This window comes from Spea bombifrons, chromosome 1 (genome assembly GCF_027358695.1).
Source record: "Spea bombifrons isolate aSpeBom1 chromosome 1, aSpeBom1.2.pri, whole genome shotgun sequence".
NCBI classification, from domain to species: Eukaryota; Metazoa; Chordata; class Amphibia; order Anura; family Pelobatidae; genus Spea; species Spea bombifrons.
The window spans coordinates 29224205-29251537 of NC_071087.1; the positions used below are offsets into that span (position 1 = coordinate 29224205).

The 27333-nt window shown below is 37.6% G+C and overlaps 1 protein-coding gene across 1 annotated transcript in view; it reads left to right on the forward strand.

Annotated features, from left to right (window-relative positions):
• Positions 1–19803, forward strand: part of GLRA3 (glycine receptor alpha 3) — a 46740-nt gene extending 26937 nt beyond the window's left edge. Inside the window, exons 4-9 of the mRNA XM_053459647.1 lie at positions 176–399; positions 2472–2554; positions 10843–10980; positions 12868–13082; positions 14378–14524; positions 19307–19803. Coding sequence (XP_053315622.1) covers positions 176–399; positions 2472–2554; positions 10843–10980; positions 12868–13082; positions 14378–14524; positions 19307–19585 — 1086 coding nt within the window. The 3' untranslated portion in view covers positions 19586–19803. The remainder of the gene's footprint in view (positions 1–175; positions 400–2471; positions 2555–10842; positions 10981–12867; positions 13083–14377; positions 14525–19306) is intronic.
• Positions 19804–27333: the final 7530 nt, after the last annotated feature.

Genomic DNA, 27333 nt, shown 5'->3' on the forward strand with positions numbered 1-27333 from the left:
CTCCTATAGCTGAAAACCCTAAAAAACATACAAGGTTATCCTCTTTTTTCAGGGTCTTGATTTTATGTCATAGTTGCGAGAGGCTCAATTATAGCTGAGCAGTTAGCCAGCCAGCCATAGGTATATTAAATCCTGTTTTAAAAGATAACCTAACCTTTTAAACTTTTTTCTACAGGATTATAGACTGAATATCTTTCTTCGCCAGAAATGGAATGACCCACGACTTGCATACAGTGAATATCCAGATGACTCGTTAGACTTAGATCCATCTATGTTGGATTCCATATGGAAACCTGATTTATTTTTTGCCAATGAAAAGGGTGCCAATTTTCACGAGGTTACTACAGACAATAAACTTCTGAGAATTTTTAAAGATGGGAATGTCTTGTATTCCATAAGGTATGTATACAGTTTAAGTAACATACTGTATCATATTTATTATTTTCTGTGTATGTGTGATGGTTTGGCTTGGGGATCCATGAATCAGAGCCCTCTCCAAACCCTTTTGCCCTATCTTCCCAATTGTGCTCCGTCCTTCCAGCAAGATGGGAGAGAGCTCTATTTTACCAGCCTCAGGGAGTTCCTGGATAGAAAGTGTGACACTTTTGTTTAAGGTGATGTGGTAAGAGGTGCAGGTCAATATACTGTGTTTACACTGTGTGTGTGTATATATATATATATATATATATATATATATATATATATATATATATTACCTTGCTTGTACTCAACTACTTATAAATAACTCTTATGAAGTTGCTTTGTGAATTGTAGCATGTATTTTTAAAATATAAAAATAGTTAATTATATAAAATTATAGGGACATGTAATATATGTTATGGTATGTCTATTATTATTTTTTATAATTCTGAGTATAATCTCATTTAAAGGACATAATCAAAAAATTGTTATGTAAAGCAAATGTCATTAACACCCTGTGGGTTATTTTAGTGGCATCAGAGAACTTTAGTAAATGAACTTGTCATATAGCATCATCATGATATAGCAAAGATATGAGTCACATGAATATGAATGTGTATGTGGGTATGTTGACTGACTTGTATTTCATATGTTTACCACTCAGTAATAATGTAATGTTAACCCTCGAAGCAGTGTGCTGGCAAGGATCTAACTCAAAGTAACATTACTGAATATTGAATGTCATTGTTATTAATGTATCATGCCAATTATCATTATTACAGTTCAGCGTATAAGGCTTAAAATAGCAATCCATACATTTTCATGTCTTGCATAATGGACTAAATATAATACCGGTGTCAATTACAGATTACAAATAAAGTCCTAATATGTCACATTTTCCAGAATCGCTCTTGCTTTTATTTTCTTATTACAGATTATCCTGCTTTTTTTTACTTAATTACCAAAAATATCTTTTATTTGTCTGCTGTAATATGTGTGAGATCTGCCATCTTGCTGCTTCATCCTTTTACGTGATACACTGCCTTCATATGCTCATGATAAAACTTTACAAAGAAACTATGTAGATATAGAGGGTGGCCTACCAAGCAATGCACATAGGACTCAAATTCCATTAAAAAAACAGGAGACCACTTATAACCACTAATGGCATGCACGAGGTGCTACTGGGCTCACTATCGATACAACTCCCAGTTGGAAAAGTTTTTTTATGCAACCATACCTGGGAACTCTCTGGATCTTTAGGGGGGCAGGGGAGAGGCATTTAGCAATACATACTACCGCTTTCATTCTCTACCCACTCCTAACCCATTTAATGCCATCTGGGGCTAGCTCTGCCCTTGCAGAGCTAATCAGGCTCATTGTGAAGATAGCTCTGGTCTCTTACTAAGCCACTACCTCATAGGCATGTAGCCTGCCCTAGGAAGTTCCCAGGTATAGCAGCCACCCAATGCTCATGATAGACAAGCTCTCAGGAGGAGGCCACTGGGTAAGCAATCGAGCATTCTCAAACCTTTCTCTTGTTTCATCCTTTTAATCTCCTTTTCTCTCCCTCTCTCTTTCATTTTATACTTACCTTTTAAACTCCAGTCTTCTACATTTTCTTCTTTGTTCTCTCCTTTTTTACCAGTTACCCTCTCTCTTTTTGACAAATGACTTAATGTGATAAGTAATATAAAATCTTGGTGTAGCTATACCTGTCTTTGCTAAAACAAAGTGTTTCTTTCCTACATTCCCTAACTCAAAGGAATTTGAACTGTCCTAATGTTTCATGTTACTTTTTTATTTCTCCACAAAACAGCCCGTTAGTGTTTTGCATACACTGATTTTGTAGAATGAAAAATGTAGATCCATTTACAAAAAAACATGCAAAAAACTCATATCTAGGTATAATGATAGAGGCTCTTTGAATGCCTATAATAAAAATACAAAAAAGTCTTAAATTGAGCAACCTTTTCCATTTTATTTAGAGTGAATCCATACAGCATACCAAACACTATATTTTACAATTACGAAATGTTCTTTTGTTTCAGACTAACTCTTACTCTGTCTTGCCCAATGGACTTGAAAAATTTCCCTATGGATGTTCAGACTTGTATAATGCAACTGGAAAGCTGTAAGTGAGTTGGGATATTTAATACAATTCTATGATAACAGTATACGTGCTCTTCCTCTTGATGCAAATGTACATTAATAGCCAGTTAACGTGTTAATTTGCCTTTGTGTCTCCTTGCTTCTTCTTTCCTCACATTTAATCATTGACTTGGTGCTACTGTTTTCAGTTACGTATATAATATGTCTTGGATCAGCCTAATTGTTTATCATGATTACCGAAGTACTCTTTTTTTTCCAGAAGCCCCCCACTTCATTTTCCATGCCCCATCTAGATTTATGTAACCCTGTTCTGACCGGGGATATCATCATCCCTACCAGTTACTGTCCCGACTACCTTCTGGCTTCCTGCAGCAGGATCCTAAACCTCTGCTATAGAAGAGTTTTGATACATGAGCATGGGAGTGCCTCCTCCTGGGTATGGATTAGGCTGCAACAACTAATCGATAATAATTGATAATGAAAATCGTTGCCAACGAATTTCATTATGATTAATTGAAACGATTTTATTGAATATAAGATGCTCTGAAAAATTCCCTTTGTCTTATAAACCGACCTCAAATAGAGGTCGGATAATAACACTAAGCGGCGCTGCAGGGGACCCGGATCCTTCTCTCTGGCAGCTGATGGGCGTCTGAGTGATGCGCACAGACAACCTCCGCTACTGCCAGCACTTACCCTGGGGCTTCTGTGATGGAGCACCGGCGTCACATGAACTTCTGGTGCTCAGTCATAAAAGCTCCAGCAAAAGTGCCGGTGAGCAGCAGAGGTTTGGGTATAAGGTATATCAGGAGGCACAGTAAAAAAAGTAAGGCATATAACACTGTGGCTAACTGAACACACCAGAATCTGGCTAACTGAGCCCAGCACCTTCCTGAGTCCCTGCATACCCACCCACAGGCTTCACTGTGATGGCTGATGGGTACCAGTTGGTGTACCAAACTGCCAGGACCTTTACTTTAATCCACAAGAATAAAACAATTGTAATTCATAGGAAGGCTATGACTGTGATCCACCAGAAGGCTGTGTAACTCTTTATTAATGTCAAAAGTAGATAGCGTACCCTATCAGTGTCACAGGTGGAGATGATACTCCTTACCACTCTTAAGTATTCAGTTACACAAAGCAAAAAGGAAGCACCAAACTCTTTTATCCACTTCCTGTATCTGGTTCCCGCTTCACGTCTTTCTCACTAGGTGCAGCAAAAATGCTGGATCAGTCACTGGATTCAACCTGCTCCACGGCTTTCACTGGGACAGAAGTTCAGATGGATTCTGTTTTTGAACAACGATTCTCACAGGATCGGATCCCTGTTCTAATCTCTTTAGACCCCTCTCACATACAAGCCTCTTGTCTCTCAGCTTACTCAGCTTGACCTTTCTCCCAGAATACACAGAACTTGCTTATTCAGCAATAGTCCCTCCTATGGCTCCTGGCTGCCATAAAACTGCAAGCCCAGGTATATGTCAGGACTCCCTCTACTGGTTACTCCACATAGCCACAAGAGCCCCTAGACTAATTCTCCTCATCATTTAACCAGCACCACATCTGCATGCCAGCCCCTACTTTGGTTAACAATATCTGCCAAGATCATATATCTCCAAACCTACTAACTCACTGGTACTAATTCTAGAAAACCTTGCCTCTGATATTGAATAATATATCCAAAGTAATTGCCTAAGCTCTATTAATGAGTTACCACATTAACCTATCACATCCACATATCCAAACAAATTCGACCCCTAACATGGTAAATTGTATCTGGAAAGAAAATTCTTCCTTTTTGTGAGCAGGACATTCAATATCTTCTCTCTTTAAAACGTGTCTTTTTGTGTATAGCTTTATAGCAAACTTCTCTGGAATCTCTTGGTAATATATAAATAAGAGATAATAATAGAAGACACAAAACTTAAAAAATCTGGCTGCATCCGTATTGTAGGTTCACAACAGAGGTGTTACAGCTCTAATGTAATATTGTCTTGAAGACTTTTTTTTGCGAATGAAAGAGACGATTGTGCTCATGTAATAAGATCCTAAAAAGCATTGCCCTTGACAGAAGCAAACCCTATGTGAGCTGTCATTTGGGTTTCTTCCAGCACAATACATCCTTGGTTGCAAAGCCTCATTAATAGGATTTGAAGCTATAGTCTTTGTAAGCACTAAAGTGGTTTTGGTTGGGCTGTTTTGATTTCCTGCTTTGCCATTGAGCGTATTCATGAGCAAACTGGCCAATCCAGTTGAAACATTGGGCAGAATGGGGAATGACAGGCAATAGAATCCAGACCTTTGTCTGATGATTGAAGTGTTCTAGTATTACCAAGCTGTAGAAAGTACACTGCAGGCATTCATGAATTTGGAATTTTCTCACCCCCACTTTTTCCAACAATTGCAGGCTTATTCCAGTATTGTAGTGATTGAGCGTGTGAATGGATTAACAGTGAACAAAATGCTCAGGTTTCTAATGAGAATAATCGTGCTACAATTCCCATTAAAGGCATCATTGTCATAGTACACTAGCAAAAACTTTACCCAAGATTTCCTATATCATAAAAAAATATTATTCAGGAAAGAATTGTGGCCGCAAATGTCACTTGATTTGGCTCGTCCCTTCAGCATGCAGAGAGTTAACCAGATGTATATGACAAGTGGTTCTGATGTGTAATGGTAATCTATGGGGACAATCTGATTACTTAATTATATAATGAACATCTGAGCAGCCTCTATAGACTCCTGTAGTGAGAATTCTGTAAATGGCTGGATGAATGAATAGCTGTTTTGGCAGCTGTCTTTGTTATTTCGTATTATAATGTATATATCCACTTATATTTAATTTTTCAGCAACTAAATGTCTTCAGCAGTATTTTCACATTTTATGTTTTTGTTCTGTATTTTTATTGGAAAACGGTTTCCTAGCTGAGTCTGTCCTTATGCTTCATATCGATTTTCTTTCATCAGATGATGATTCATTGCCATTTCTTGACATCAGGATTATGATTATTCATTACCATTTCTTGACATCAGGATTATGACTGATCATTAGCAATTCTTTACATCAGGATTATGACTATTCATTACCATTTCTTTTACATCAGGATTATTTGCCTCAAGCTTTTTTTTAAGGATGCAGTCCATTATAATTTAAGGTAATGGAATAAAATTAACATAACTGGGAACAGTCTAGATTTGCTTTGGGTCTGGCATTTGATTTCCATGCATTCGGCAATCTTTTGGTTTCTATGTGTTTAAAGGAGGAGAATGTCTCGGCATCCTGTCCACTTTCACCCATTTCCAGCCTATTTCCTCCATTCCCATGTTCATAACTGTGAATTTTCCTTTGGCGCTTTCCCTTTAGCTGGATAATAGCTAATAGCTATAATTTCCAGAACCAGGTGAGATCCATAGTGTCCATGTGTATACACAAGTCTAGCCATGTCTCACATTTCGAATGAAAAACCAGTGAGACAGCATATCCTCAAATTTCCAACGGTAAATCAAATACTAATTAGAGAAACCATTGTAATTTGGTGAAGCAATTAACCTTGATGACTAAACTGGACAGCCAGGTAATGTTTTCCACTAATGTAGTTTGGCTTGGAGGCAACATTACATTATAAGTAATTTCGGAGTTAACTAAAAGGTCTATGGACATGCTAATTTGTGTCTCAGACTTATTTAATTTAATTTTTCTAAATACACTTCAAATTCTTGAGAGTAAATAAACTCGATATATCGTTCCTAAGAAAAAAACAATTACCTTGTTAAAGCCAAGCTTTGCTTTCCATTTTAGCAATGTACAAACTATTACTAAAGCTTTTTGTTTTATCCGGCAGGATTTTCAGATATTAAGTTCAAATTTCAATACATTTATGCTCAATGCAGTAAGTTACTGTTATACCCACAACCGCCTTGTCCAAACTGTCTGATTGTTTGCTGGTTAATTCTATAGTGCTTGTACATTTAAGGGGGGGGTACAAGTTAACATTAGCATAACTATATAGCATGCTGGTACAGATGTGCGGAGAGTCATGCTCCTAAGAGCTTGCATTCCATTAGTATTTTGAGGATTAGAGAGACAAAACGATAAGGCACAGAGCGTTTAGGAATGCAGTGGTGAAAGATAACGAAGGTGTCTAAAGACTGATTAATTAAAAGTCTGGCAGAATGAGTTAAGGAGTTAAGGTGAGCACAGGTGAAGTGAGATGCAAGTGGGAAAGAGGGATGATATTTGTAGAGAGACTTGTAAAGAGGGCAGTTAGGACAGCATGTACAAATAAACCTATATATATATATATATATATATACAGGCCCGGACTGGCCATCGGGCACACCGGGCATTTGCCCGGTGGGCCGGGCCACGGCAGGGCCGCACTGACTTAGGGGCTGATGGAGCTGCAGCTCCAGGCCCCTACCCTACCTACGGCCGCATTAACGCAGGGCATAAGGGGCACCTGCCCCTTAAGCCCGCCGCAACTGCGACCGGGTCCGCCACTCTAAGGGGCCGGGAAGCCCCCACCAAGGCCGGCCTTACGGGTCTGCGGCCGCACAGGGCTTAAATTAAAACATCGGGGTTTTTTTTTTAACTTTATTTAACATCCTCCATGTTAAATAAAGTTTTTTTAAGTTGAAAAAAAAAACCCCGATGTTTTAATTTAAACCCTGTACGGCCGCAGACCCCTAAGGCCGGCCCTGGTGGGGGCTTCCCGGCCCCTTAGGGCAGGGCCGACCCTTGGGGTGTGCGACCACCCTCCAGGGGGCGGCCCGCACTGGGTGCCGCCAACTTGCGGCACCCGGCACCCCTCCAGAGACGGACAGTAATGTCCGCCGCTGGAGGAGCAGGCTCGCAAGGGAGCGGTATCGGAGGTCTTTGACAGACCTCCGGTTCCCTTGAGTGATTTTAAGCCGGGTTCAACCCGGCTTAAAATCACTCAAGGGAGCCGGAGGTCTGTTAAAGACCTCCGATACCGCTCCCTTGTGATCCGTGCGGCAACAGCTGCTGTGCGCCGGGGTTTGTTGTCAGATCCCGGCGCACAGCACTGAAGCCGCGCCCACCGCTGTCCGTGCCCTCTGACCCGGAAGAAGACAGAGAAGACAGAAGAACTGAAGAAGAGGAAAAGAAGCTGAAAGAAGAAAGGAAAGGTAGGAAAGCATTAAGTGAGAGTGGATTGGTGTATGTGTGTGGATTGGTGTATGTGTGTGGATTGGTATATGTGTGTGGATTGGTATATGTGTGTGGATTGGTGTATGTGTGTGGATTGGTATGTGTGTGGATTGGTATGTGTGTGGATTGGTATATGTGTGTGGATTGGTATATGTGTGTGGATTGGTATGTGTGTGTGGATTGGTATATGTGTGTGGATTGGTATATATGTGTGTGGATTAGTGTATGTGTGGATTGGTATATGTGTGTGGATTGGTATATATGTGAGGATTGGTGTATATGTGAGGATTGGTGTATATGTGAGGATTGGTGTATATGTGTGGATTGGTATATATGTGTGGATTGGTATATATGTGTGTGGATTGGTATATGTGTGTGGATTGGTATATATGTGAGGATTGGTATATATGTGTGGTGTGGTGTATATGTGTGGATTGGTATATATGTGTGGATTGGTATACGTGTGGATTGGTATACGTGTGGATTGGTATACGTGTGGATTGGTAAGTGTGTGAGAGTGATGGGTGTTATGCTGTACCATTTCCAATGTCTTTTTTCATGATCTAATTATGCTCTAAAAGTACATCATAACTCCCATCACTCTATACTGTTCCATACAGTGGCAGAGCTGGGAGGCAGAGGCCTTGCACCCCCACCGCAGGACTCCTGAAAGGTAAGTGAACTTCAAAGAGGGAGAGGGTAGATAGTTAGGAGGGGGTAGTTGCGGCGGGCTTAAGGGGCTCTGCGTTAATGCGGCCATATAGGACCAGTCAGTCCGGTCCTGAGTGGGCCTATTTTAAGGTGGGGGCCTGGAGCTGCAGCTCCATTAGCCCCTAAGTCAATCCTGCCCTGCCACAGGCGCGGTCGCAGTTGCTGCTTGCTTCGGCAACAAGGTAAGTAGGGTGAGGTAGGGGGGTGCAGTGAGAAGGGGCAGAGGGGGGTTAGATAGTGAGAAAGGGGGAGGGGATAGATAGAGGCGCTACATATTGAGAAGTGGGGAAGGGGGGTTACATAGTGAAAAGGGGCAGATAAGATGAAGAGAGGGGGTAGTGTGAATGCGTATGAGAATGAATGAATAAATGTGTGGATGAATTGTGTGAATGCGTATGACAATTAATGAATTCATGTGAGGATGAATTGCTTGAATGATTTGTGAGACTGCATTAATGAATGTGTTAATGATTTGTGTGAATGATTAAATGCAAAGGTGGTACATGAAGGGTGGGCTTTAACAATAAATAAATAAATAAATAAATAAATATGGGCTGCTCAGGCTTAAATGCCCGGGCCTATTTTTTGTCCCAGTCCGGGCCTGTATATATATATATATATATATATATAGGTACAATATTTATGAGTGCTCTGTAAGTTGAGGCTATTTGGTGATTACATATTTTTGGATGTCTATATTGCTACCCAGCAATAATATTAGCTCGATCACGTATGGAAATCCCTACACATAGAGGATCTGTAGAATGCTAGATAATGCAAAATTATATAGTAAACTCTCTGTCACATACTTCTTACTTTTACAGACTTTTCAATTTAAAACTAAGCCCTAAAAAGACTATGCCCAATTTCATCATTTTGGTGTGGCGCCTTTAATAACAAAAAATAACAAACACTGGATGCCATATATCTTATACATCAACTTCAAAAGTGTCAGTGTTCTGTAACTTGACCTTTCAAAATGTTTTTGAGACTATTTTCCACAGATACAAGGAAACCTGCATTATTAACTATGCATCTTAAATAAATACATTACATTTGGTGAAACACATCTTGACACAGCAGTTGTTTCTTGTCAGTTCAATGACTTTGAATTTGGGATATTTCTTCTGGCAAAAGTTGACATGCTTCAAATGATAATCAGTCTTACTCACAGCTGCTTTTCAATTGAATGCACATCATACTATCGAGTACCTCGGTTTGTACTTTAAGGTCCACCTTCTATGCATAAATGATTTCATTTCAAGGGTCATCAAACCTCAAATTAATCTGTATATACTCTGCCTAGCTTAAAAAGGGTTTTATTTTAGAAAATGTATTAATGCAAATAATTAAACTTTAATTAAAAGGTGATTTGTAGAGGGCACTGTTAAACTGTTATTACTTCCAATTATTTGAATTAACTGCATTGGTAAGCATGGGAGAGGTTCAGGGATGAGCCTAGGGTTTATGCTGCCCCTTTAATTAAAACACACAATTTTCCCTTGCAATACTAATCCTGACATGCTTAACACTATACACTGACACACACACTCATGCTAACAGCATACATTGACACACACGCACACATTCACTCTAGCACTGTGAATGTGTGCACTCTACCACCATACAGTAGCACACAGTCACTCTAACACCACACACATAGCCATACACACTCTAACTCGCTCTAACACCATACACTCTTACACCAACATACATACATATACACACATACACATTTTCACTTTCTTCCTTTATCCATTCAGCTCACAAAACCTCTCCCTTATCCTCCCTCTCATGTTGCATGGAGCGCTGTCTGCACCGCGCTGCTCAGGAGAGTCTCCGATTTTTTGTCTATTAAAGTAGGGCATTTTTTCTCAATATCCCCTGTCATTAAATACACAATGTCTGCTTCAAAAGATTCAGGAAAGGGTATGTGGAAAGAAAGATGAATGCATACTTCTTTGCATGCAATAAAATGCAGAGAAGACCATGCAAAATTGATTCCAGTTATTTTTTAATCAATTTCTACAGCAAACACATCTTTCCTCAGCACAAACACAGCTTTGTACTTGACTGTGTTAGAGCTAGATGCATGCCTAGTTTAGGAAAAAAACATGAATATTGATTGGCTGTTTGTTTATTAACCTCTCGAGATACTATTGTAGATTCACTTTTCAAAAAATAAAGTTTGCATAATTGATTGGTTTAATTTTCCAACTCTTTGGCGTGTGTTGTAAACTTCCAGCTGTATTAATACTTTGGGAAATGCATAACAGAAAATGAAACAGAGCAGAAGTCATAAAGAGTCTGCAACGTTCAATAAATCTTTGCAATTTCAATGTCTCATACAGCCATGGAACCGTTGTACTGTGTATTTTGCCTTGAGACTATGTGTGCATTCAGTTTATACATGTTTCTTCCAGTTGGATACACCATGAACGATCTCATATTTGAATGGCAAGATAATGCACCTGTACAACTTGCAGATGGACTCACACTGCCGCAGTTTGTTCTAAAAGAAGAGAAAGATTTGCGTTATTGTACCAAGCACTATAATACAGGTAATAAAAAGTGCTTTTGCTTGTACCGATTAGCCCACTACAGCATATGTGTGCTAGATGAATTTGTAGTTATCAAAAAAAACAAAACATTTTTTACAAAATTACAAGTCTGTTAATCTTTAAAAACAAGGAAATCTGTAGATTTCTACAAAACTTGCACGAATATATAGCACAATTAAGGCCAAAACTTAACCTGTGCATCAAAAAATGGCGCATGGAATGAGCTTTAGGCTATAATGGATAGTAGAACAACCAAGTAATGAAGGGATAGATGAACAATGTGATATACATTTGGAGCTATATGGTGACCTTTGAGAAATAGTCTCTTTATTCTTTATAACTTGGCTCACATAAGCTGTTTACCCTGTAAATGAAACCATGGATCAATACAGAAGTTGATGGAAATTTGTTGCTGCAATCCAGGGCACACAATAGGTTCAAGAAACTTCAATCTTAACTAACTCAGCAGCCATCACGTTAACTTCTCCAAACTGGTAAACTATGCAATTAAACCGTAATTTATCATTTATAAGCATTTAGATTAATATTCTCCTTATATATATGCTTGTTTTTTTGTTTTTTTCCTTAAAGTAGAATTGTTACTTTATTAAAATCAGAACATTTTTTTGTTGTTGTCTGTAAAACCAAACTAGACTGGAATTGATCATGAGCTTAAAACTCTTTTTATTGACTTTTATCATTTGCTACATCTACACTGCAGAAACATTTTATAAAAGGTAGTACAATAAATGTAGAAATACAAATAAAATAAAACGAATGCTGGCTACACACTGGTTATAAGTTGAAAATAGTGAGAAAAGCAAATAAAAACTATGTTTATAGTATCGCTTAGTCTAACAATGCATTTTTCCGATCTTTGGTATTTATTGGAACTTACACTTTATATATATATTTTTTTAATTATTTTACTTTATTGCTTTGTATACATAATTATACATTTTTAGGTACTTAAGGAAAGCAATACTAGTAGTTTGTTGTAGCCTTTTGTGATTCTTGTTGATGGTCATGCATCTGTAACTCATAGATCCTCTGCTGAGTCAGTTATTTAACATAATAGCCAAACTAAATAGGATGAGACCAAGGTGAAGGGGTCACAATCTTTATAACCTTACACACTGTTCGATATTTGTTTTTCCCTGCAGAAACATTTTTTCCACATAACAGCGGAATATACTAGTTTCTGTGGTATGTGACAGGGACCATTTATCAATTATGCTTTAGATTGAAAAACTGTCTTTAGAAGAACTGATTTGGTCCTTCATGCGTTTTTTCACCTGATTGCTTTCGTGGAGCATTAATTGTGTGTCCTTGCCAATTTTTCCAGTGGCAGACTGTAAATGGCAGCCAGCTCTACTTATTTATTTTTATTTCATTATTTTCTGGTTGGCCTATTTGTTCCACAAGTTTATTTGCAGACCTTTTTATTGCCTTGTGAATTAGATTCCCTATAATTCATGAATGATGGGAGCAGATTGGGGTCAGAGTTGAGTCAAAGGTGGCAGCAGATGGAGAGCTAGTGATGGGGAGTGTGTACAACCGTTTGCAGCATAGCAGATACACATCAATTGCTTCCAAAGATTAATGGCCATCCCAGAGATCTGGTGATGCCTGATGCCTCCTAGGCCAACACGTCTTTCATAGAAAACTGTTTCATAAAGTGTTTCAAAATTGGGTTCATAAAAAAATGTTCATGTACGTATTGATAGAAAACACAAGTAAGAGAGGGCTAAACAGAATGCTATTTTTCCTTCTGTTAAATGGGTCGAGCCAAGAAGAGGTATTTACCCATTTTGATTGATAGTAAAATAAAAAAAATAAAAATATGTAATAAAAAAATAAAATCTCAGGGTTCTCTTTTTTGTTAAGGAAAATTCACATGCATAGAAGTGAGGTTCCACCTAGAAAGGCAGATGGGATATTACCTGATTCAAATGTACATTCCCAGTCTTTTGATCGTCATTTTATCGTGGGTATCATTTTGGATCAATATGGATGCAGCTCCTGCAAGAGTGGCTTTAGGCATCACTACTGTGCTTACAATGACAACACAGAGCTCTGGATCTAGAGCATCTCTTCCAAAGGTAAGCAAGACACATCTAAACTTCATTAAAGTTATTAGATTATACATTGTTTTTAATGGTTACAATTAACATGGGAGAAATTGCAATATTTCAATAGCCATAGGATTATAGCATTAAAACCTTCACCAACCCTCTGGAACTCCCTTCCCTGTGCTGTCCGACTCTCACCAACTCCACCGTCCTTCAAACACTCCCTAAAAACTTTTCTCTTCAGGGAAGCCTACCACTGACATAAACTCCCCCTGCATTAACATCATTCACTACCACGCAGTCCTCACCTCCTGTATCTCACCCCTCCATGGAGGGCCCTCCATTCCTCTTGTATCTGTATGTCAATTGCTTGTCATTTTGTATTTGTCGTTATCTGTAAAAATTTTACCTTGTACAGCACTGCAGAATCTGTTGGTGCTTTATAAATAAAGTATAATAATAATAATAATTAAATATTCTCCCATAAACCACTGAAGAATACATAATTGTATTTACAAGGTTTCCCTGAAGAAATACTGTTTGCTATCAAATAACATAGAAATATACAATTGCTTATAATGCTGGTGAACAGGTTGGTGAAAGGGGGAGGCAAAGGGTCCTCATGAAATCCTTCCACCCAAAGACCAATGTCTAGGTTCACAAGCCAAGCCTTGTGTAGCCACATCTACAACATCTACACATCTACAACAATTACTCCTAAAGAGTATTTTTTGTCTCAAATGTTAGATCCCATGGAATAGACCTTGGCACAACGGGACTTAGGGTGCTTCATAAATAAAAGGGGGTCTACATTTCTGTTGTTGCGAATAGTTAATTATTAATAATACAAATCAGCCTTACTTTGTTATTGACAATATTATCTCATAGAAGAGCAATGTTTAGTAAAATGAGTCCATGATGTAATCCAGGAAGTATTACTTTCGTTGTAAATATCCTTAGGCAATGACATTTGTAAATTCTGTATAAATTCACATAAAAGCTGATTTATTGACATTTATTAAACCAAAAAGTTCAGGTAAATTAGACTAATCAATCTTAGTGACCTTTTCCATCTGTCCTGCAGTTCAACAAAATTATATCTTGAAGGCATAGGAATTTCATTGTTACTCATTACTAATTCATTGAGATATATATAGTTGACAAAAGTTTGGGGGAAATTGGCAATTTGTGTGATTTTCAAGTGTTCGTATTTTTTTCCTGTACAAACCATACGGATTGTGTTGCATAAATGTATAATAAATTATAAACTTTTTCTATTTCAGAATATTTAAATGTTAAAATTGGGCCATTTAATTGATTTGCAGGTGTCTTATGTGAAAGCCATTGATGTATGGATGGCAGTGTGCCTGCTTTTTGTATTTTCTGCCTTGTTGGAATATGCTGCAGTAAACTTTGTATCAAGGCAGCACAAACAACTTTTGAGATTTCATCGCAGAAGAAAGAAGGATAAGGTACTTCATGTTCTTTAACTTTTTTTCTAGCATCTTCTTGTTAAATAATAGTAAAAAAAAAAAAAAAAGAGTAAACAAAGAAAATATATTAAAGTAAATATGTGTTAATTAAAACAGCAGTATTTTGTTTTCATTAAAGCTGACCTGTATGACTTCCCAAGTCTATCCTGTAACTGTTTTATACACTAAATGAAATATATATACTGGTTATGGGTTTAAATAAGCAGTATACATGTATTAGAAACTCACTTTATGTGTCTACCATTGATGCAGGCAACTTAACTTGACTGCTTAAGCCCAGATGCTCCTAAAGACCAAATTCAACACCTTCACCCACCCGCCGTAAATAAAGACATAACTCACTGGTGTGGGTAAGGGCATTGGCCACAGCTTTATTAACAGATCCCCCGTAAAAACATAATATTGACATAACCATTAACAACCCGCCAGCTGCTAGGCCTAAGCCTAGCAGGCGGTTACAAACCGCGTGATACCAAGAGTTCTGGCCCGCCTCCCCAAGCCCATTTGGAGGCAGCTTCCAGATGTCACCACTTCCATGCTGACCAAAAAGGGGGGGAATCTTCCACGCTGTGACTACAAAAGAACCACAAAGAAACAGAACCAAACACATGCACAATGAAAAGTACAGTACAGTAAAATTGGGAGGGAGGGTAGGACAATGCTTGACCTTAGGCTCCAGGCAGGAAAAGAGGTAGGAGTGCCTTTGTCCTGCACTTTTACACCCTAGCATGCAACAATGTTGCACCCCACTAACCAATGAGGCTAAAGCTAACCTGACCTCCCAGTGACCTGACTTGGGCCAGCAGTCATATCCCCCCTTTCCTTATTTTCCAGGGGGGCCCTTTCTGTTCCCAGAATTGGCATGCTTAGTCTTCCCTATTGAGGTATTGCTCACCTATTGTTAATTTGCTGATTATAGTTGATTGATTCAGGCAGTGTTTCTGAGGATAGAGTTAGGAGAAGAAGTATATTCCGGAGATGCTACTTTTGCAACCTTGTCATAGATCTCAATTTTTCATCAAGGGTTTCATATTTTCTTCTGTGACAGGTGCACTTTTAGATTTGGCAGTTTTTTCCATTAGATGCTCAACAGCAAGTCCTGATTTTCTTGTTTTTTTCACTACCTGTTATTTTGAAAAAACATATTAACAATCAATTCTTCTGTAGCAGAGATGAAGGTTGTAAACTGCCTGGAGCATCCCTTATTTCTATATAAATATATACTGCCAGATGACATTGACATTCCAGTTATGACAAAAGCTCACTCATTGTACTGATTGACTAATCCAGTTACACTTGTATAAATTATTTTTCTTATTTTGTAATTCAATCAATGCACTTGAAATGTATTACAGCTCTAAAAGAACACACACAAAATCTGTAATATAGCTACATCTAATGAATTTTATAAAAATAGTAGCTACTTCTGCATTCTCTTATAGATAGGATGGCCACTTCCAGAGAGATGAGCATATAGAGGTTAACCAACACCATTCTTAGGTGTCACTCACTAAAAGTTTGCAGTATGTAAAAATAAAACTATTTTCTCTCTGGTTTTCTCTGTTTATGATAATATACTGTAGTTTTTAGTTTATAAACTAAATAATTTTTTTTAATGTTTTGAAAAAACATTTGCTTATGCAAATAAAAATCAGAGAGAACAGCCACATTTGACATGGGCACCTGCAATGGCTACAAATTACCTGAAAAGTGACAACATTGCTTGTGCAGGAAGATAGTAGGGCAGACAAGCTCTCTTACCATCATGAGCATCCCTCTGCATCTGAAACCCCTGGAGCCTGAGCTAAGTACAGCTATTAACAGCCTGGAGGCCGTGAGATGGGCCTGACCGCATGTCAGTGTTGATGTAGGAGCATACAAGCAGGGGGGCTATCTTTTGCCAGACACCCCTATCAGGTTGTCTGCAGTGGTAGGTAAGCAGGACCTACTAGATCTAGGTGGAAGCATGAGAGTACAAATAATAAGGATAGAGCAATAGATGCAGATAGAGTAATCCAAGAGGCAAGCAAGAGATCAAATTCCAGGTAATCCAAAGAAGACACTATAGCACAGCAAGGAGGGTAGGTCAGGAAACTGAAGTCCACGGACACACAGAAACTAAAGCTCTGGAGCAATGAGGAAGAAGTCTTTTTATAGTGCCACTCCTCCCTTGTCTTAATTGCATGGCAGAGGGGTGTGCTTCCATAACACATACCCCTCTGCTTGTTTGACTACAGGCTATTGGAGGCCTAGTAACTATAGAACCAGCTCTCCTCCTCCTCCACCAGTGCAATTTGCCAACTCCGTGAATCACAGCCTACTGATTGCGGTTGTGGCCTATACTGTAATCGCAGTGCTATACAGCGAGGGGCAGACAGAGGGGCCCTGCTCATGCCAGACACCATGTTACACTGGATAAGGCTGTATCAACGCGCCTCGCTGGCTAGCTACAACCACATGCTGGGCTACTGTTTGTCTTACTGACCCAAAGTTGCTGCCTCCTGTCTGTGAGCCTGTTAGGTGAACAGAGGGTAATATGGCGGCATTGCTGTGACATCATCTCCCAGATCTGATGATTTCCACTTCTTTGGATCCAGATAGTTTTTGACTATCGATTTTTGAGAATTAAAGTAGCTGCGTTGTGGTGTTAATTGCTATGGAAAGCAAGTTAAGTATTTAATGGAGCTTTCTGTATGAGTGCACTATAAATTGAAGCATGTCTTGTTTTTTTTGACTATTAAGAAATATCAAGAAGTTCAATAAATACAGTACTGAGCAAAAGTTTTAGACAGGTGTGAAAAAATTCTGTAAAGTAAAATTATTTTTAAAAATAGATATAAATAGTTTATTTTTATTATTTAACAAAATTTAAAGTGGGCGAACAGAAGAAACATCTAAATCAAATCAATATTTGATGTGACCACCCTTTGCCTTTAAAACAGCATCAGTTCTTCTAAGTACACTTGCGCACAGTTTATTAAGGGACTAAGCAGGTAGGTTGTTCCAATCATCTTGGAGAACGAACCACATTTGTTCTGTAGACTAGTTGGAATTATGTATATTGTCTAACATTGTTTTATTTTTGATGTTTTAAAGCGTCAACTGAACTACAGGTCACATTGATGCAAAGTTTAAAATGCACTTTGAATCTTACATAATCCAGACCTTTGTCAACTGAGAACAAATAGAGCCGATGCCAAGCTCTGGCCCATGTGTGTTAAAGAGATCTGACTTAAACACATGTTTCTTTGAGAGGCAGCCATAAGAACGTGACAATAATGATACATTATTATTTGTGTTATAAGCCTGAAGAACCATGGGCATATATATATATACATACTATTAAATTTTTACATTCTTCCTTTTCTTCATTCCTCTCCACTTACCCTTCCCATTATCGTGTTAGGGTATTAAGGGAGTACTTGGTGGTGTAATCGGTGGAAATGAAAACTTTGAAACTTTGCAACGTCACAATGGTGTAAGAAGTGCAGAACCTATGTACGGGACTTTGGCACAAACCTACAGTTCAGTTTTCAGGGTAAACCTTGTGGCAAATGTCCCAACTTTGTAGAAGCTAGTCAATAATGAATAATGATGTCACATGTCAACATTTATTGCTTTCCATTTGTGATGACATAGTTTAGTCTGTAGTTTTTATTAAGGTACCTATCTTGTTCATGTATCATTGTTCTCTACCATTCCAAACATCTTTTATCACATAGTAGCATTTAAGTAAGGACATAAGCAATTTAATTGTAGTATATTAAAATCAACTGGCATTACACAATTTGGATCTAATATCATAATATCTGTCATTAAATATTAACAATGTTCCAGCTTAACAATCAAGCCTAGAACATTAATTCAAGAATATTTTCATGACAAGCAGCAGAGGGCACAAGAGGATGAGTTTTAACTAGACGCATGAGTTGCATAAACAATTACATATCCCTTGTATGTACCGCACAACATAATTAATATGTTCCATTCACAGGATAGGTACCTTTTATTTTTGATAAATAAAGATACTGAATATAATTTGTATTGTAGTAGGTTACCCTACTTTAGTTGTGTCTTAGATTCCCCATTCCTAATGTATAGTAATCCACCTCATTTCTTCCCAGAATTAACTGCTGATACAAAAAATATGCTAATTTTGTTTATTTGATCATGACTGGGGATCATCAATGCTTCATATAGAGCAGGGAACCTACAATATTCATGCTTAAGTACAATAATTGTCGCTTTAACATCAAGGGAGTTATTTAAAAATAAAGATGCCTGAACTTATTTTGATAAACATCACTTGATCATGGCAAACGACATAGCAAACAAAAGTTGTCAACTGATATGATTGTTTTAATATAATGTATTGTTCAGCGATTTTGTACAGAAACATATGGTCATACTATTAAATGTGTAAACTAAACATTTCCGAGTACTGCACTTCTACATGCAGTATGTAGGCATTTATCTGTATTTACCCCCTTAAATTTGAGGGTCCCCTTAAGAAGCCTTTTTCCCCCTTACTGATTGGATTTCCCATTGGTCTTGGCTTGAGGGACAGCTTCCTGATACAGCAGTAATTCTTTATGGTTTTCATGATTTATTGGAATCCATTGGAGACTCAAACCTTGACAGTCATACATTAAATACGAGAAAAAGTATTTTGTATAGAGCTGTATTATTAAAACTATTATCTACATCATTTTTAGTATTGTCATTGAGTGTAAAATAATATATATTACTTTATCTCTATAGGATGATGAGGTCAGGGAGAGTCGCTTCAGCTTTACAGCTTATGGAATGGGACCTTGCCTACAAGCAAAGGATGGGATGACGCAAAAGGGACCAGTTAACCCAGCTCCTCCAGCACCAAAAACACATGAGGAAATGAGGAAGGTGTTCATTGACAGAGCAAAGAAGATAGACACACTATCTCGAGCTGGCTTCCCTCTAGCTTTTTTAATTTTCAATATATTTTACTGGGTCATCTATAAAATTCTCAGGCATGAGGACATACATCAACAGCAAGACTAAAATCCTCAGAGTTAGTAGCATAGGCTGGCAAAGCAATGCAAACACGTTGACTGCATGGTAGGTGTAAGGGATTCCAAACATAAACAAAATCTGCTTTATACCTTACCAGATATCTTGGGTTTTTTTGTTTGTTTTATGTTCAGGATAGACTTACACCTACCACATGCATGTTTAAGTATCATCACTGAAGTAACTTCTATGACTACTGCTGTAACGTTTATGACTACTGCTGGAAGGTTTATCACATGCAAACCAACACAAACTGACCATCTAACTGTATATTATGTCTTGTCCAAGCATTTCTCTTCCTCAGATATATACTTTCCTCCCTGACTTAAACCATAAGTAGATTTACACATTTCTTTCAATATGCATTGGCCAGCCATCTTGCACCAAAGGCTATAGGGCCTAATCACTAGAGGGAGAGTTTATATAGTATTCATTAAACCTGGACTGCAAGAAGAGCTTGGTTGGGCCTGTAGAGTGTAGAGTTAGATTAGTGACATATCTCCAAAGTGTCCTCACTCTTTGAATTATACATTATGCAGGGGAAGCTTAGCCCTCCCTCTTGTCAGCAAGGGCCTTTCATAATCAATAAGAAATTGAAATAGTTGAAGCCCGAACTCTACTGCCAACTCTCAACAAGCTCTGAGTTGTCATTCACACCTCTAACTCCAGGTGGTGTGCATACACGGCATGCAAATGGTAATTCAAGAGACTATTTCCGTATTTCAGTGATTTTTTTTTTTTTTTTTTACAATTATATGTGAGGTATTAATTTTGAACCATGGAAAGCTACAGTATACTGCCAGATGTTGATATAATACACAATCATTTCTACGGGGGATCAATAGTCAGTATTTAACATATTTTTACAAACAGCGCAACGGACCAAAATACTTAAATTATACACACGTTCTCACTTATGTTTCTAAATTGTATTTATATATGCAGTTTTTGTTTTTAAAACTTTCAAAACTTGACTTCTTGTATTTTTAAGTAGCAAATAATATTTTCTTGATGTAAGACCGACGTCACATTTTATACAGGAAATATTTAGAATACAGATGTCATCAGTCTGGTATACAACACTTTTTTTTCAAGTAAACTAGGAGTAAAGTATTGTCTGAGTAGGGCAACTATTAACCTCTGTTGTACCGTCAAAAAAAACTTATTGCATACATATAATATATATTACACTGCCTTCTTACCTTAATTAACTGTTGATAATTTTGATATGTTATTTTTCTTTAGATTTATCGATTGCATTTAAAGATCAAGTAACTTAAATAGAAATCATATTTTTTAAAGAGTGTGTTGATTTTGTAAATAACTGAAAATAAGTAGGAGGCACCTTTTCTCCTCCAGAATGTATTTCATGCAAAGCACGATATTTAAATAATAACACAAACAGCACAGGAAATGTTAGCGCATTCATAAAAACCTATTGATGGCCGTGGCTAAGATTGAGAAGCATTAAATAATCTGTCTCCCTATCTACAGAGAAATATAGATTGAGGTTCGCGTGTATAAATAATGTAATATATTTTCCAACGCATCTGATCGCTGCAGTAGGAGATGTTATGACACAAAATCTTTTATATCTATCATATCAAACATCTATCACAAAGTAAAAAGTGGCAATGTGTAACATTTTTAAAGGTTGAATCACCTTGTATATTGAGTTGATCAAATTTCTTTATTGATGGCACTTTTCATAAATCAGTAAATTATATCTAAAATAATGTATCTAAGCTGACATATTTAATGTGGACGTAAAGGGATATGTATTGATATGCAAGTCATTTCTTAATTTTTTTTTAAATACAAAACTTTACTGGAGGAGGGCCCCACACAGCAGCCCCTTCCATCCCCCAGAAACCCCAATATTTTAACAAATGAATTTATTTATTTCCTTATTAACAATGTAATTAAAAGTCAGTTATGGAATATTTTGTCCATGGTGCCATCCAACTTAATCTCCATACCGTGACACTAACCACAATGAAAACTATCAAGAGTCTAATACCATTAACCCTTCGTAAACTCTCAAATGTGCTGGGCGCTTAACGAAAGCCCCGTTAACAGTAACCAGCTTTAACGTCAATGAATAATACCAGCTGGCATAGGCATGTAAACCGTATCCCAGCTGTGACTGACAGCGTCCCTTGCCCGTCAGCCCGTGGCACCAATAGGAATCTCAAGGGCTCCCAGCCCAAGGAGCGTCTTGCACTTAAACCCGTAAGGTTGTGTACCACGAGCCAACCACCCCTAAAGGTGATTAGCTCTAGCACCATGCCAGTATAAAACCTCCACAACAAAAACTGATTCACCAACAAAACTTAAATGTTTTTTAAGAGTGCAGTTAAAATAATGAGGCACAACCCTGTAGGGAGTCCAATTTATAGCCTAAATTACCCAGGGTGCTGTCACCTGGGGTCACTGACCAACCCCGAGTGACCCCCTAATCAGCTATTTAGATATAGCTGCACTGTTCCCTATACCACCGAAAAACCCATAAGAGCAAAAGGGGAAAGTGGGGGGGGGGAAGGGCAGCCTAGGCCCCCTCAGCCATGGGCCCCTGCGTCCATTTCTCTCCCTCTGTGCTGAATGAAAAATGTTATGATGGGAGCATGATGGAAATACATATACAGTATATCTATATATCTATCTATATATATATAGATATATAGATATATATAGATATATAGATATATATATAGATATATATATATATATATATATATACCGGGTATATGGGATAATTGGATTCAGATGGTTTTGAGGAAATCAAGGATAGATTATGGAGGATGTCAAAAAAAGGCGACAAATACATGCAAATATATATATATATATTTCATCTTGAAAAATGACAGTGTGAGAGCCAAGGTCACTTTATTCCTGCTTTGTCTACATGTTGCATTTTTATTGCTCAGAATATAAGCATTAGCTGAAAACAAACTGCCGCTGTACTTCTGCATCTATTACATATAAACTAGAGAAATGCATCTTAGTTAGGGCTTAGGGACAGCAGCAGTGTTTTTATGGTGATAAGCAGATAGAATACTATATGTATATATATTAAATCACCTCATTAAAAATATAAACATTAAAAATATATTTAAATTTGATTTTGAATTTAACATGGACATAAGGTGATTGTCCAAATATAGTGCCATAATGCCAGAAATGTATTATATAATGTATTAATATAAAATGTGGTCACCCTATAACCTGGAGGCCAGGTACTCAGCTCTGATTTCCATAGCTTCTGGGCCATAGTCATTCCCATACCTGGGAACTCTCCGGGTTCCGCTTCTCCTGTTCTCCGGGTCAAGACCCGGATCCTTCGGCTCTTGGGAGCGGAGTCTTGACACGCCTGATCCCCGCCCATTTTCCCTTTAAATGGGGGTGTTTCCCGCAGAAACGCCCCCGACGTCAGCTGAACCTCCCACTGACATCAGGAGTAACTCCCATTGACGTCCCGCAAGAGCCAGAGCCCAGAAGTTCCCAGGTATGGTCGTTTCCATACCTGGGCATTTTCTTAATAGCATGTGAGGGGTGGACAGGACGGGTTCTAGTTGAACATGTTATAGAATTGAGAACCGTGGAGAGTTTAAGGATTCGGGTGACATTTATGGAAACGTGTGGGTGGATAATAAATGAAGAGTTAACGTGAAGGATTGAGAGGGAAAGTAAACAATCGAGGTATTATGGAACAAGAGGTGGAAATGATCCACCCCCCAAAAAAAACTGAAAAGTTAATTATGAATGACATCTCATGGTTTTGTATATCAAGGAGATTAATCCGGTCTTACATTTTTTATTTAAACAGTAATACAGCTACCACCCATTAAAACTTTTGTGATTGTGTCTCCTCGAGCCCCCAATGTATCCTGCTGGTAACTCTCCATTATAAGTAAATCTTCCAGTCTTTGTTGCTAAAGCAAATAAATATATTCAAAACCCACCAGTATCTACCAATACTATGAGTATTACTGTGTGAATCAGGATAATAATGAGTCTATTACCACATAACCAGATATACTGTTTAATGGCAGGCCAAAAAACATATTATCATCCTACAGTCCTAATTAATATTTTATATAATCCCCACCATTTTGAGAAAATCTTATACATTTATAATAATGATAATTTATAATAATTATTGCCATAACAGCAAAATAATTCTAACACCCAGTTTTATAAAATGAACTTAAGTGAAATACTAAAGTTTAAATGTATGTGAATTTAATGTATATGTGCCATAATCTTAGAAGTAGTCATACATGTCTTCCTATAATCTAGGTATACATGTGTATGTATATATATATATATATATATATATATATATATATATATATATATATACACATACACACACACACTCTATTTAAGCAATAATTGTATACCAAAAAAAAAACACCACACAAATGCATTTTGAATGTAAAACAGAAGCAATCTTCAAATAAAAGATATTTTTGTGAAAATTAGAGAATGATTAATATCATAAGCTAAATTCTATTGCCTGATATATTTAGAACAAATCTAATTGTCTGATGCATTCTGTTTGGGATAATTCTATCTCTGTTAATATATGTCTGTATTATATAGATTATCGCAGGTAAAGCTGACACGTATTTGTCATGTTATGGAAATTTAAAATTTTCAATCCAGTGGCAGTATTCTGTTTTACAGACACTTCAACGATTTACGATGGGAAAACCAAGGACCAAATGAGTCTCCCCAAAAAAAAGTCTCAAATACTGTAGAATGTGACAGTGTTGTATTCTAGCCTAGGCTGATTAGACCTAGGATGGCAGTTCCGGGCTGGCAGAAGTCCTGCCATTAACCAAGGGCAGATTGATCGTAACGGGCTCACAAACACTATGGAGGACTGTGCTTAGCTGGCACTCCCCAGCCAAATTATATGCCACTGACTACAGGCGTCACCTAGACTAAAAAAAATAATATTAAAGACTTTGTTTGCAGGGCATACGTGGCATTGGTTATAGGCAGTTCTGGTTAGAACTAGCAATGCATATTTCCCACAATGTCTAGATGTGTCCAATATTTTACTCCAGTGAGAGAAAACCCTTCAATCATTAAAGCCTGGAAGGAGAAAATGGAGTAAAATAAGTTCCTTCACACCAGTGACATAAACCTATCCATGCATGATGGCTCCTAGAGGATTTGTGCCTCAGATAATATCAATGTGGGAATGTAGATTTTCTGTTATTGAGATGATATATCATTTTAGTGATACAGTGAAGGTTATGTAGAAAAAAGTAATTCTAGTCAAAAGGCATTGTTATAACCAGAGCAACCAACTGATATTCCTGCTGACTGGGCCATACTCCCAATTGCTTTAACATGTTTGTACCAGAATAACTTTGTATATAGGACCATAGTGTGTCTTTACTACACTTTAGTTTTCACACATATCTAAGCACTTATTTTAAAATTAAGAATTTGCTATAAACTGAAAGGAACATCCCCAATTTAGGTAGAATGCATATTTTGAAGTCTACTTTGCATTCACTTTACTGCATGCATATTGGTTTAGTAGTTATTTTTTTTACTTCTGTCTTGTTTCCTACTTTGCTTGTTTCAAATAAAATAGAGAGTAAACTTTATGCTGATTATGCTGAACGTGCATGACCTTCACAAGTTGAACAAACTCTCAAGTATGTTGCCAAGCACATCTTGCATGTATGTGACAAACTCCCATTGACTGGAACTCAAGGCTCACATACATGTGTTAAGTTGGCATGAGCTACATGGTAATGTACTTGAGTACACTTACTGCTTCACCTGATTAGGGTAGTGGAGGAGGAAAATCAGACAGAATTGTGCAACCGTTTTATGCAGTAAAATGCATAAGTGGATTCAAATATGCATTTCAATAAAAAAATCGAAATTGAGTCAATGGAATTAATTACATATCATAGTATACAATTTGTACAGAAAGTTAATATTTATTGCTATGATCAGTTTAGTGTAGATACTAAAGTTTAGTTCTTAATTTGTTATAACTGTATTGCAGTAATTAGCTATTATGCTAGCTCAACAAATGCAATGCCCATTGGTTTGCCTGTTATCTCTAAATTCTGCCATTTTTTTCTGTTCTTTACATTAGACATAATGTGACATATTAATCCATGTAAATCATTCATACAAACTGCAGAAATGAACAGAATACAAACAAAAGGGAGGTAAAATTGGATACATTAAATCTTTGTCTTTTGGAAACAGGCAGTTTTCTCAAACTAATCACATGATGCACATAAACATAAAATTATTTGAGCATAATAGTATTTCTTAATATGTAGTAATTGTGAGATTAAACAGGCGACTGCCAGAATCATACCAGCATAATTCTGTATTTCATTGTATATTTATAATGTTTTTTGCATCTATATTTTATTATAATAAATAATTTATTGAAAATACTCATTAAATCACAATAAAGGTTTACAATTAAAAGACATTTCATAGAATTTTTATTTTTGAATACTGTATATTACATCTGCCACTTAAAAAACAAAAAAGCCATTTGTGACATCCCAGCCAATATAATCCCTTAGACTGTTGTGTTCTTTGCATCTCATAAAAGTTAGGAGCAGGGGCGTAACTAGAAGCCTCAGGGCTCCGGCGCGAGAATCTGGTAAGGGCCCCCCCAACCCAATCTACCTCCTTCTCACACCATCGACCCCCTTCTCACACTATCTACCCCCTCTCCCCCCTTCTCACGCTATCTCCCCCTCTCCCCCCTCTCCCTAACCCCCTTCTCACTATCTACCCTCTCCCTACCCCCCTTCTCACTACCCCCCCTTCTCACTCGCGGTGACGTCATATGGCGGCACCCGAGACAGACGCCTCACGCTCCCACTACTGGAGTCGGGGCAGCGGTGAGGCAGGCAGTGGCAGGGAGCAGAGGAGACAGAAGGGCGCTGAGCGGTTGCTGAAAACCACCACTCGGCACCCCTTGGGCCCCCCTGACTGGCAGAACTCCAGGGCCCAGTCGCAGTCGCGACCCCTGTGACCCCGGTAGTTGCGCCACTGGTTAGGAGCTAAAGAAAACCTAGAAAAGGGTTCTCCAGATAACTGCGTCCCTGACAACATTACAAATGCTTCAATGCTCTATATTCTTTTAAGTAACACTCAGAATGAGAGGTTTATATGAAAGCTGTTGTGTGTCACAGGCGCATATGCTTTATCAGCAGCAAACATAATGCAAAAACATACTGTTTGCTTGTAATGCTTGAATCATGTTGTACTTCGCTTACATTTTTCGTGAAATATGCAAGGACATCACTGCTTACATTTGTATTTTCATACATATATATATAAAAATATAAAGACATAAGTATATATAAATATATATGTATATATATATAATATATGATAGGATTGGGTTATAAGGATAACTATAAATTAAATTTGTGGATTTTATGTGTGTGCTATAAAGCCCTTTTGACTTTAAGAGAGGAAAATGTTCTTGGTCCTTCATAATTTATAGGGTCAGAGTGCTAAAAAAAAACATGTATCGAATAGTTAAAGAAATGTGAAGATGGAAATGGTACACTGCCACACATATGGTGTTTCAACATATTTATTGGGTCAGCTAACAAAGCTGTCATCCGATATCCATGATTTGATGCTAGAAACTCTGTTGCATGCTTTATATTATGTAATTCTTCACATTTGTTACATGCTTTAAATGATGTGTAAAGAAATTTAGTTTA